The sequence below is a fragment of the Amblyomma mixtum genome, chromosome 8 (genome assembly GCF_055824585.1).
Source record: "Amblyomma mixtum isolate Tamu chromosome 8, ASM5582458v1, whole genome shotgun sequence".
NCBI classification, from domain to species: Eukaryota; Metazoa; Arthropoda; class Arachnida; order Ixodida; family Ixodidae; genus Amblyomma; species Amblyomma mixtum.
In genome coordinates this window covers 121,915,944-121,928,788 of record NC_143019.1, presented here as the reverse complement: position 1 = coordinate 121,928,788, position 12,845 = coordinate 121,915,944, and the positions used below count along the sequence as shown (strand labels likewise).

Genomic DNA, 12,845 nt, shown 5'->3' with positions numbered 1-12,845 from the left:
GCCAAAGTTGCAAGCACGTGCTTGATTCTTCAGGTCTCGTAAGAAATGCTGCACTGGTTCGCCAGCAGCTTGGATTCTTCTCCTGAATATGTACCGCTCATGAACCTCATTGGTCTGTGCAATGCAATACTCATCAAATTTTTTCACCACTGTGGCATAGTCGTTGTTCTTCTCGCCTTCTGCAAACGTGAAGGTGTTAAAGACTTCAATGGCCTCTGCGCCCGCGACGCTCAAAAGCAACGCTGTCTTCTTGGACTCAGTCTGAGGCTTTTCTGCCACCTCTGACGCCGTGAGGAAAATTTCAAACCTTTGTTTGAAGAGCTGCCAGTTCTTGCGCAGGTCGCCTGTTGTAAGGAGCGGCTCTGGTGCTTTGAGGAAATCCATTTTCCGCCACAGGATCGCTGGTTTTCACGCATCGTGCAGGAAGTGCATTGCCATGCTAACCACTTCTGACACCATGCATCGAGTGGAACAGACGACGACACATCGTGTGTCACTTGCTGGGCAAAAGTGAGCCTCAGCGTTTATTCAGCGCTGGTTTTATACACGATGTGAACAGGCGGGTAACGCCCTTATCACATGGGGGCGTATCTTGCCATGGACACAGAGCGCGCTACATGCTGAGCAGATTAGATACAGATTACGATACAAAGAAAATCGATGTCAATAAGTGTGCTGCCTTTCGGTGCACAGCAAGCCATCGCATAGTTTCTTTTGTGTGCAAAAGAGAAAGTGGGGGGAAATTTCTGAATGCATGTCGCAAACAATGAGTGATAAGCCGCACCTAACTCAGAGAACTGATGTGAAAACTTTCGTAACCAAGATCACAAGATGGAAGAATAACGATTACAAAGATTAAAATTACAAGATGGAAGCCATGGAGGCTGTAGTTAGTTTTAATTTGAACAATTTCAGGTGTCCGTCACCTTATTTTGCAAATCAATGAATACTGGCTAAGACAAATGCTACTGTACTGCGCTTGTCCACGAAATGTGTTGGATTTATTAACTACGAGCCACTGGGCATGTGCCCAGCTTCTAGCTAAGTAGTTGCTGACATTTTTAACCACTGGCAATAAATGACACAACTGATTTTGCTGCATTGCAGTGAGGTAGAGTTATAGTTTCCTGAAAGAAAACTGGAATTAGTGATTGTTCATGAAGTGTGCTTACGTCACTATCAAGCTAACCTAACCAATCTGCTCGAATCTGTTCAAAATTGCGTGGCTAGATTCATAGTACTTTCCAACTACTCCCATTACACTAGCGTTACTGAACTGAAGTCCCAACTTGATCTCCGTCCCTTAGCTTCCCACCGTAAACTAGCACGCCTTTGCCTATACCTCAGATTTTTTCATACCCTGCCTCCGGACAACATCTCCATCTGCCTAGCCCATCACTTATCCCGCCATAGCCATCCAAAAGCAGTTTATCCAGAGCGCACCCATACTACAACATTCCAGAAATCATTTTTCTAAGAACGGCCCAGAACTGGAACAGTCTTCCTGTCCTCATCGCCTCGTTAACAGACCATCATCAATTCAGGACCACCATTGAAAATCTCCTGTAAAATCACGTGTATTGCCGTACTTCACGCCCACCCCTTACGTAAAACCCCATAAAGGGCCTTTGAGGTGTCAGTAAGTAAGTAAATAAATACTATAATTTATACACTGGCCTATATAAGATTCTTCAAGTTAAAAAAAATTAAAGGCCAAAGACACCTGCCAGAAAAGTCATGGACACATTGTCTGTGGATAACGGTGCTTCCACTCTAGGGCCAACTGCATTGGCACTGTCGAAGTGCGCTCGGAACAGCCTAATGGGAGGTCCAGCACTGATGGGCCTTACAAGGTTCCTGAGTGGCTGGCGTGCTGTTTTTTGTGCCCATGCTAAACATGCCTTGACGTACCACAGCCATCTGTAGAGTTCGATGCAGCTGATATGTGTGTTGTGAAGCTAGGCAAAAAGCTGAGCCACGTAAAAATTCAAAATGGCTGCTGGCACTCATTGCATGAGTCAATGCGGGGTGGCATTCATGACATGTCACGCAGGATCGTGAATTTGGGATTGTATTGCATGGGTTTCTGTGAAAGCTACTCTGACATTGGCCCACAGCAACGCAGCTCTGAAGAGCATAACGGCAGCAGTGCTGTACTGTATTGGGCCTCTGTCATAACGTGCAACAAATGGGCTTCCAAATACCCCGTGGTCTTTGTGCTAGTACATGTTGCACTGAGTGTGACCTATGGGAGTGCTGGGACATGACTGAGGAGCCGGCAGAGGAGCACCAACCTTTGAGCATGCGAGCCTGAAATTTAAATTTTGACTGCGAAATGCAAAAGAATTCGTACTGGAGGATATTCGTGGAGCAGCGTCATTTAATATCCTCGGCATACTGCAAGTATACTGAATGGTTCTGCAGGGCCTCTTAAAGGGCACTTTGTAGGAGTTTAACAAAACTTCTGTTTGGGCTAGATGGTGCATAGCTTATATTGAAATGAAATTTAAGCGCACACGAAAAAACACACACAAGAGGAGGATACACACAGGACAGGCGCTGTCCTGTGCATTGAAGCATATAGGATACACACAGGACAGCACCTGTCCTGTGTGTATCCTCCTCTTGTGTGCGTTTTTTCGTGTGCGCTTAAATTTCATTTCAATATAAGCTTTGTAGGAGTGTGTGAATATTTGATAACTTCAATTATTTGGTCGAATAGCAAAGTACTCGATTAAGTTCAAATGTTTGGTATTTGAAATATCGAAGTAATTGTCTCAAGCAAATAACTCTTCTGGAACGCTTGCTTCACTTGCTTCACGGTGCCATTCCACCTCAGGAATGGCACCGTGGCATCTAAGCAGCCAAGGGGCACTTCCCTGAGCTGACTGCAGCTGCTCTTTGCCACATGAAATTGGTTAATCAAGCACGACGGCGAGTGTCCAAAGGGGAGCTAGCACGATACACATGGAAATGGGTGCCCTTTTCCTATACTTCACGCAAGCTGGCGCTGGGTATGCGGTGCATATGCCTAGTGGGTGTCATGTTGTCGCCGCTTAAACAGCAACAACTGCACAACTACGCAGTCGCAACTGAGAGCAGCATTCGGAGGCCCCACATATCGGTGTCGCACCCTGCAGGTACATCAGCACTGCTATGTTGACTCCCCCCAATTTCCAGCTGCAAATTTTGCAGAAAGCTGACGAAGCTTCAATGCATTCTCCTCTTTTTAATGTAATGACCTTGTGTATTAGAAAAATATATGATTTTGAAAATGGTTATTCTGCCGTTCAACTTTTTTGTGTATCAGAAATATTCTAAATATTCGTTTAAAGCCGAAAAAAAAAACACTGTTTGTACACTGTTAGCACATTGCCTGGTTCTGCAGCATCGGCATAACAGCTGTTAGAGATTGTCTTTCTATGGAGGCTTGGTAACTGTTGGCGTGTTTTTTGTTCTAAAGTCATCATCATCATCATCAGCCTGACTACACCCACTGCAGGGCAAAGGCCTCTCCCATGTCTCTCCAATTAACCCTGTCCCTTGCCAACTGCGGCTACCGTATCCCCGCAAACTTCTTAATCTCATCCGCCCACCTAACTTTCTGCCGCCCCCTGCTACGCTTGCCTTCTCTTGGAATCCACTCCGTTACCCTTAAGAAAAGCCGGTTATCTTGCCTTCGCATTGCATGCCCTGCCCAAGCCCACTTCTTCCTCTTGATTTCGACTAGGATGTCATTAACCCGTGTTTGTTCCCTCACCCACTCCGCCCGCTTCCGGTCTCTTAACGTTACAGCTACCATTCTCCTTTCCATGGCTCGCTGCGTTGTCCTTAACTTAAGCTGAACCCTCTTTGTTAGCCTCCACGTTTCTGCCCCATAGGTGAGCCAAAATTGGACCTTTGAAGTGCAGTGACAATAGGGAAAGCATCAACATCAAAGATGTCTTGAGATGAGAAAGAGGGTCTTGGGAGGGAATAGAGCATACAACACCATGGAACTGGCCAACTGCCAGGACTGGCCCTGACCCCAGAGCACTGACAGAGCCAGGGTCATTGACCGTTCCAGAATTCTCAGCTGAAATTAAACCGGAATCTGCTTGTTAGCATAATCCCTTCCCCAGCCAAGCCATGGCGTGCCTTCAAGCACGCCATGGCTTATTCTTTTCAATTTAACTCGAAGGGGATGAGGAATTTGTTAAAATTATGCCAAGTTTGAATCAGTGGAAGCCTTTTTAATATATGTGAGGTTCACAGAACGAAAGTGTTAGTGCAAATGAACTAGCATTTCAAATTAATGAGAGCCCACAGTAAGTGCACTTTTGCTAACAAAGTGCTGTGTATCAGTGTATGTGTGCTTTCACATGCAGACATATCTCAGTGCTAGAACAAGTGTGGTTCTGAATTGTTTAGCTTTGAAATGAGCTAATTTTATGTGCTTTTCTGTTCTGTATAGGTTACTGCATCAAAACTGCAGCTGCAGTTTACTTACGTTAGTGCAACAAAGCATTGGGCTGTGTGATCTGTGTCGTGGGTATTTGTAATGTAATTTGTTGCAGAGCGAGATTATCTGAATATGGATTATTATATTAGTTCCCAAGTGCAGTAGGTGAGGTGAATTTTTGCCATGGTATTATGCTTGGTATGCAGTATAAAGGCTGGGCTGACAGGCCACATTGCAGTGAGCTAGGCTTTCTTCCTTTTTATTTTTTCGCCTCAAATTTTCCACAAAATCTGTGAAACTAGGCCAAGGGAAAAACTGTAAGGGACAGGTTGCAGTGTGCCCTGCTTTCCTTGAGGAATGGTGGCGAAGGCAGTTTCAGGTATACTCAGGTGGTAGCTGGAATTCAGAGTTTTATAAAAAAAATGAGGCAAATGCTGTTTTGTGTGACGTAAAAAGCGTGCTGCATTTGTAAGAGAGGAACAAGTTGCAATGAATTTTTAACAGTCAATCCTTGTCAACATGCTGAGAGAGTTGTTATGCCACCCCTTCCTCCTTCCCCTTTGTAGGTGCAGTGCTGATGTCGGCTGACTACTCCCAACTGGAGCTGCGACTGCTGGCTCATCTCTCTGGGGACGAGAAGCTGTGTGAGGTGTTCCGTGCTGGTGGGGACGTCTTCCGCCGCATGGCTGCCCTCTGGAGTCACTGCGACGAGGACGCCGTGGACGCCCCACTCAGGCAGCGAACAAAACAGGTGAGGTCATGCAGCCGGTGAATGACAACATACGTCTAGCATCACTGCAGTGCACTTACTGCTATACTCCATTTCATACATGGCAGTCAACGCTGCGGAGGTTGCTGAAGTAGTGCGTCCGGGAAACCTTATTACTCCACCACATATCATTCGTTCTTTCCTAAACTCTGGTCAGTGTTAGGACAAAAATAAAGAGCGATATAAAACGATATGGTAGCATCGAAAATCACTGTCGAAGCTGTCAGGCACTCAATGTGCGGGCTCTCTGGCCATAATTTTCACAGAGTGTGAACTACTTTTTGGGCGCAGATTTAGTAGGAGTGATTCGCCCTACCAACCACGTATCATACCGCCACGTGTGCTTTTTGCTTCTCGAAATCTCGGCAAGTCGCAGGACGAAAATGTGGCAAGAGGTAAAACGAAGTCCGGGAGGTGCCAGTCAGGGGCACTTAAGATCTGTAGCTACAAAATATGTTTGTGTTCGCTTTGGTTGTGTGGCGAACTACCTTTTGCGTTCGGACTTAGACTGCACGAACAGGCACACTAGCTTTGGCAGTGTTGCCTGCTATGTATGAAATGGAGTATAGTGTGCTCCTACAGTGTTCACGTGTTATGTGCTTTTGCCTCTCCAACACAGTTATTACTAGAGTCGCAGACAAATGGGATGATTATTTGTCTGAATGGCTGGGAAGGCTTTGGAGACCAGCGGAGCAGTTGCGATGTCACCCTGGTGGAGAGTGGAGTCATGGTGGAAGTGAGCTTGCTGTGAAGAAAAAAAGATGAATTGATGAATAGTTTGACTAACACACTTTTCAAGCTGCCAAAGGTGAATGCCGCAGCACACCGCATAATGGAGCTGCAGCGGTGACGTGAGAAAGTATCATCACCAACATTCAGCCCTTTTTCCCAAGGGATGCACAGCAGAGCATGCAAGACCACATTGATTTCATTCTGGCAAGTTTGGTGCGCACTGTAAACGTCCACAGCATCACCAGTCACTTATGGTCATCGTAGTTATCCGCCACAGATGCGCAGAAAGCTTGATGTGGTTATTGGACATGCAATCACTGTTGTTGCTTTCTCAATATCTGGTGCACTTTTCGGTGACACTGAACTTGGGCATCCTGCTGTGCAATGTTTTGGTGCCTCTGTGTGTAAGACGATTAAATTAAATTAAATTAAATTAAATGCTGCCGAGGGCGACCACTGCTGTTAACTGGACGACTGAGCATCTAGAAGTTTCATTTTTACTACGAGGACATGATGGACACAATGGAAACGCTGAAGGGCTCTGTGCTTATCTTTATACGCGCAGCATATGAGAAGCTTCTGTGGAACTCTTTTTAAAAAAAGAGAGGGGGATGATGCATGAAACTTTTGCACAGTAATGGTGATAGCAACTACCCTACTTAGTCCTGAAGGCTTCAAGGGTGGCCAGAAGAGAAGGCTTTCCACAGGTGCATGGTAGGCATCGTTCCCATTCTTAATTTCATGCTTTTGTAGCTGGGGTTTGCATTTTGCCGCCCTGGCTGTGGTTTGCGTATTTGTCAACCCCCTGAGTTTGGAGAGTGGAAATTAAAAAATAGAAAAGAACTTCAAAGACGTGTGAGTAAATGCAGTATTTTCAGTATGTGAGGGTACGAGACTGATTCACACGGTTTCTCCTGGGGCTGCCATCTGGCTAACCCAAGCTTATTGAGTGGCAATATCTTTCATGACACACCATTAGATGACACCTAGTTTCGTTTTGAATAAAACTTTAGGGGATGTCAGCACTGAAATGCACCTTGTATGTATTGGACAGCTGTGCATAGATTTCCATACAGCTATGGCGCATCGAGAAAATGATGCATGTACCTGTGAAGGTATTTATCAGAAATGCTGTGGCATGTCTGCCGAAGTGTTTCCCCTCCAAGTGCCCCTTGTTCTTCTCCTGCCTGTGCAGATCTGCTATGGCATCACCTATGGGCAGGGTGCTCGCTCACTCGCCCAGCAGCTGGGGGTGGAGCGTGCTGAGGCAGAGGCCATGATTGGCCACTTTCGGCAGGCCTTCCCAGGTGAGCCCCTCCTGGGACTTGTACAAACTGTGCTTCTCAGTGGCCACACCCTGTGATGCAATTTCAGGAGCTATCAAACAGTGCGTGCTGCCCTGTATGAGTAGCTGGCAGTCAGAACACTTTCCAACGGCTTCAGTGACCCACCAGGTGCTGTTACGGCATGCAAAACTAAGAGGGTGGTAGAGGGCATTTATTAAACATATCTAGTAGTCATTGACAGTAGAACGTCAAGTAGAGTGCTCATGCCAGCAAGTTTTTTTGGGACAAAGTGACAGGGTACCCCCAGTTAACACATGGGTTAACTGGGTATCACTGGGAGATGCCCTTCCCTTGCTTTGGCTGAAATCAGCTGCTGGTGGCAAATAATGTTTTAAGGGGGAAGCCTTTCTTGGCTCATGAGTGGCATGTACGGAATTTGTAGACAGAGGCTGTCCGCAAAAGTTTCCACTCTAACTTCCTTTTTTCTTTATGCAGTATGTTGTGCAAATCTTTTGGCGAGCGCTTTTAAGAAGTTTTGCTGCAAGCAACTCTGCTTAGATTCGTTTGTCTTGACATCAGGGAATGCAGTAAGGGTGAAATTATCATCTGGCCTGTCACAAAGCAGAGCTATGGGGTTTTGAAGTCTCTTAACGCCTTAACGCAGAGCATAAGTGTCGCTTCCATTTGTTTGCGACGCAAGGGGAGTTTGGTGGGAACAGTTGCCTGAATCCGATCTTGTGTTCACCGACTCTGCAGTGTCATTGAGAGTGCTGCAGGTAAGTGCAAAGAATAGGTGTGGTTTCATGGTCTTTCGTGGATGCAGATAAAGGTGGGTTGAGTTTGAGTCTCCAGCTACTACACAGAGAAAGACACGAAGTCACTGAAATGACCTTTGCAAGAGCTGCTACTGTGCAGAGGTGTGTAAGCATGATTAACATCAAGAGAGAGCTGGGCATGGCCATGACAGATTGAAAATGCATATCCAGAGGACTGTTTTAATTTGTACAAGAAAAGTATACAATGGTGGAAGTGCAGGCGGGAAAGCATATTCAAGCTTTCCGGTTCAGCGACTCCGCCATGAGAGTGAAGTGGAGAGGGCATCATTCGGCATGCACAAGGTTACGTACTCGCCATCGACAAACAGGGTTTGTTTCTCCAACTTTCGAGAACAGTCAGTGGCACTTGTGGGTGAGATTCCTTCCACATTGTGCCAGCTTTCTGAAAGGGCAACAGATTTTATGACGAGGCATAGACGTTCTTGTTCCCTCTCTGTTGCGCACAGGTTTGCAGCGTTACTCCAGCCAGCTGGTGGAGCGCGCCCGCATCACGGGCGAGGTCCGCACGCTGCTGGGCCGGCGGCGTCCCCTGACCAACCTGTGCAGCGCACGTGATGCCGATCGGGCGAAGGCCGAGCGGCAGGCACTCAGCACAGTTGTGCAGGGCTCGGCTGCCGACCTGCTGCGGAGGGCACTGTTGTCACTGGACGATGCCCTGGCACAACAGTTCCCCCAATGTCAGGGCCTCCTGCTTGAAGGGGGGCTGCCACAAGGTGCGTAACTTCCACTGCGCTCACACCAAGTGTGGTAGTTGGCAAGGTCCGAAGCGAATGGTGCAGATCAACCCTTATCCTTTCCTGGGGGATGTTCTTTAGTGTATGGAGTAAAACCTCGTTAACGTGAGGCCAATGGGAGTATGAAAAATATTTGAATTTAAGGGTTTTCGATATAACTGTGCATGGGAAAAAAAAACTTGCACCCAGGCAAAAAGATATCGTTGCGAGGAACATACTCCCTTTATTCCATGAACATTGCGATTACTGTATACCACCACGTAAAAGTCGAACTCCGCAGCTCATAGCCATTGCTGGCCCGAAAAAAGTTGACTCCAAATATTAAGCAATGCATACCGCTACTGTCTGCTTGTTCCACTGCTGCGCCTTGTTAAGTAGTTTCCCGCAGGATGGCATCGCTGTACGGAGCAGTAAACGCATAACAATGTATTCACAAGGATAGCAGTCTGAAGCAAATTATGAAAACACGGCTCTCCGCCCTGCCTTCCACACTTGCGTACAGCCTGACTCACTAGCGACAAACCAAACTCCAAGCGGTCCCATAGTTCCAGATTCTGGCGCTACGCACACCCCGGAAGTTATTGGAAATTTGCTCTCGCTCTATCTACTGCTCGTCCGAGGAAGCGACCACCAGCACAAATGGGCTGGTAAACACCATGCAGTTCGAATTTTCTTTAGCAGGACCGATTTGCATCATGCGATTGAACGTTTTTTGACGCCTGCGAGGAACGGGCACTGGCACGAGCCCATACTACTTACAGCCCATACAAAGCTACCTTAGACCACAGTTTTTCTGAAGAAACATTTACTTATATGCAGCAGTTCTTACAGGTATCAGAGGTGGTGGTAACCTAACCTACTAACCACGGCACAGCACTCAAAGAAACTGTGGAGGTTGACATTCCACGTAGTCAGCCTGTCGCTGGTGGGTTGCACTGTAGTCCTGAGCGAGAATGGTTGCGTCGTGGCACACATGACTCTCTTCGGGATGGAAGGTGCTTTGATGCCAGCCCCTCCGCTAAATGCTGCCTTGATGATGGGCAGACTGGAGATAAGCGATGAGCGTGCGTAGCATGAAAAGGGTTCAGCTTAAGCTAAGGACAACACAGCGAGCCATGGAAAGGAAAATGACAGATGAAACGTTAAGAGATCGGAAGAGGGCGGAGTGGGTGAGAGAACAAACGCAGGTTAATGACATCGTAGTCGAAATCAGGAGAAAGAAATGGGCTGAGGCTGGGCATGTAATGCGAAGGCAAGATAACCGCTGGTCCTTAAGGGTAACGGAGTGGATTCCAAGAGGAGGCAAGCGTAGCAGGGGGTGGCAGAAAGTTTAGGTGGGCGGATGAGACTAAGAAGTTTGCGGGGATACGGTGGCCGCAGCTGGAGAAGGACAGGGCTAACTGGAGAGACATGGGAGAGGCCTTTGCTCTGCAGTGGGCTTAGTCAGGCTGATGATTGGTGATGGTGATTGGCGGTGATGATGAGTTGGACTAAAATCAATGTCCAATTGTGCCCAATACAACGGCGGCCTCTGAATTTGGTCTGGGTCATTTCCATAAATTTGGTCCAGGCCACCCCCAAAAGAGTACTTCACGGATTTGAGTGCTCTGCAGTGGGTGTAGTCAGGCTGATGATTAATGATGATGATTGGTGATGGTGATGAGTTGGACCAAAATCGATGTCCAATTGCGCCCAATACAACGGCGGCCTCTAAATTTGGTCTCGGTCATTTCCATAAATTTGGTCCAGGCCACCCCCATAAAAGTACTTCACGGCACTGAGATTTGTGTCATCTCATTGCTATGGTGTCGCTTGTGGCGTCACCATTTGTGTCACTGCGTTTTTGCATGTGTAGAGCGGTTTATTGCCACATGCATTGGTATAAAGGGAAACTGCAGCATAGGTTTTAGAAATCAACTAGCTTGAAATGGTCGATTGTGTGAAACTTGCAGGTACAGCATGCCAAGTCTTTTTGGGCTAGCATTTAAAATAGTAATGTAATCGCCGATTGAAATTGCGAGCCCCTTCGAGCTTCTCTGCAGTGCACAATGCCAAGTGAGAGTGCATGATGACGTCATCGAAGGTATCTGTACGTTGCTAATGGATAATTGCCTGCTTTGAAGGAAAAAACCAGTGCCACCGAAGGGAAATCCTGCCGCGAGATGTTTGGCAGCGTCCAGTGAGGCATGGCAGGGTGTGGCTGACGGCAGCGGTAGTTTGAACTCATATCTTCCGCGACGTCACACTGAACTTCCCCGCACTCCTCTGATGCATTGAGGAGAAGCACAAACTTCAATCGTCGATTACGTTACTATTTGAAATGCTAGTGCAAAAACACTTGGCATGCTTTATCTACTGCCTATACAGATTTGAATCTTCGAATATCATGAAATTCTCAAAAAGTGGTGCAGTTGCCCTTTAAGTGGAGTTAAACCAGGGATAATTTTTGCAATCTCCTTTTCGCAGGTGGTGCATTCATGGTCCTTCAGCTGCACGATGAGCTACTGCTCGAAGTGTGCCAGCGCGACGTGCGCACTGTGTCTGCAGTTGTGCGCGAGTGCATGGAGGGTGCGGTGCAGTTGTCTGTGCCTCTTGCGGTGCGGATCCGTGCCGGACCCAACTGGGCCGACCTGGACGAGTTGGGGCAGGACTGAAGTCCCTCGGAGCCTGTCCCTTCTTCAACTAGCCAAGTGGGCTCTTGAGGCCTGCAGACCACACTGCAGTCATGAGCAGTGCATCAGAGCATTGCATATGCACATTTGTGTGCCATGGACACAACACTGTTGATGCCGCCAGAGACGTGTTTATGAACGGTTATATATCAAATATGTTTTTATGGTTAATCTTGGCATCCTAGTGTGTACCTGCACTCTGTGTGGTCACTGCTTTGCCAGGAAGGCCACCATCTGTTTGCCACCAACGGCTTGCCACAGGTCGTTAGGTGAACTCGTTAGGCAAACTACACTGCCTGCATTGAGGCTGGGAGAAGTTGTGCTGTGATGAGTATGTTTATTCAGCGATTATCATGCTTTTGCATGCAATTCTGCTGTCTGTGTGAGAGAGAATTGCTTAGGGAGGGTATTTTTGAGTTCTACCTTTTGCATAGAAATGGTGGTATGCCCGGTTGTATGGTTGTATGGCGGCACATTGTGCTGCCAGCTTACTCATTGCTGTGTTAATTAATGAATTGAAGTTAATATGAATGCAACAGTGATGTGTGTTTAAAGTGGGAAGAACAAAAAACAACAGGAATAATTAAAACATTCCAAAGTGAGCTCTTGTTGCCAGGAGCCAAACTGCATTGCTTTTAGGATGCAATGGAAAGCTTCTGTCACCTTATCTCTTTGCAGTGCTGCTGTATCTATGTTGCACTATTTTATACATTATTTATTTTAGGCATGTACATACAATAAGAATGCTTTTTCATTTTGGTGCACTTTGCATGGAATTGTGACTGATTGAACTTGCTAGGCTTAGTTTCTGGCCACCTCTGTGCTTTGCTACAGTGGGGCTGAAAATGTAATGAAATCTTTCGCTCAATCGCAGCATTTCTGCTACTATCGGAAACTGCAATTTATTTGCTTTGGCCTGTATGGCAGGAACTTGTTTACATGCATCTCATTATTGTTTAGGCTTTTTGTATGTGTTATTTTATTGAGGAATGAAATTTTTCATAGCATGGGAATAATCGCTTTGAATTTTTACTGCAGTGATATTGCAAAATATTTTGTGCTCGTTAGATTAATGTGTGGTGGATATGTAGGTCATTGGTGCCTGATGAGTGATTGAATAATAAGTGAGTCCATATATTCTACTATAAAACTGGCATCAATAGAGACACCTATATTTCAAAGAGCATCACTATGTTTCGAAGTGAATAGGCTACATTCATAAAATTTGTGGATATCACGTCAGGACTGGCACGTACGCAAACTCTTTCTTTGTCGAACTTGGTTGGAGAGTGGAATCGGTTGACTGAAATGTAAGTGTGCTGCGTTAATGAAGATGTATTTTTTCTATACTGCAACCCCGTGATCAGATGCCGTA

The 12,845-nt window shown here is 46.5% G+C and overlaps 1 protein-coding gene across 2 annotated transcripts in view; it reads left to right on the top strand.

The window, feature by feature from the left end:
* The window catches only part of LOC149334173 (DNA polymerase theta-like), a 107,962-nt gene extending 95,117 nt beyond the window's left edge, over window positions 1–12,845 (top strand). For both annotated transcript variants that reach the window (XM_089555046.1, XM_089555047.1), the window contains 4 exons: window positions 5,008–5,192; window positions 7,138–7,249; window positions 8,511–8,777; window positions 11,265–12,845. In XM_089555046.1, the coding sequence (XP_089411172.1) occupies window positions 5,008–5,192; window positions 7,138–7,249; window positions 8,511–8,777; window positions 11,265–11,452 (752 nt within the window). In that variant the 3' untranslated portion in view covers window positions 11,453–12,845. The remainder of the gene's footprint in view (window positions 1–5,007; window positions 5,193–7,137; window positions 7,250–8,510; window positions 8,778–11,264) is intronic.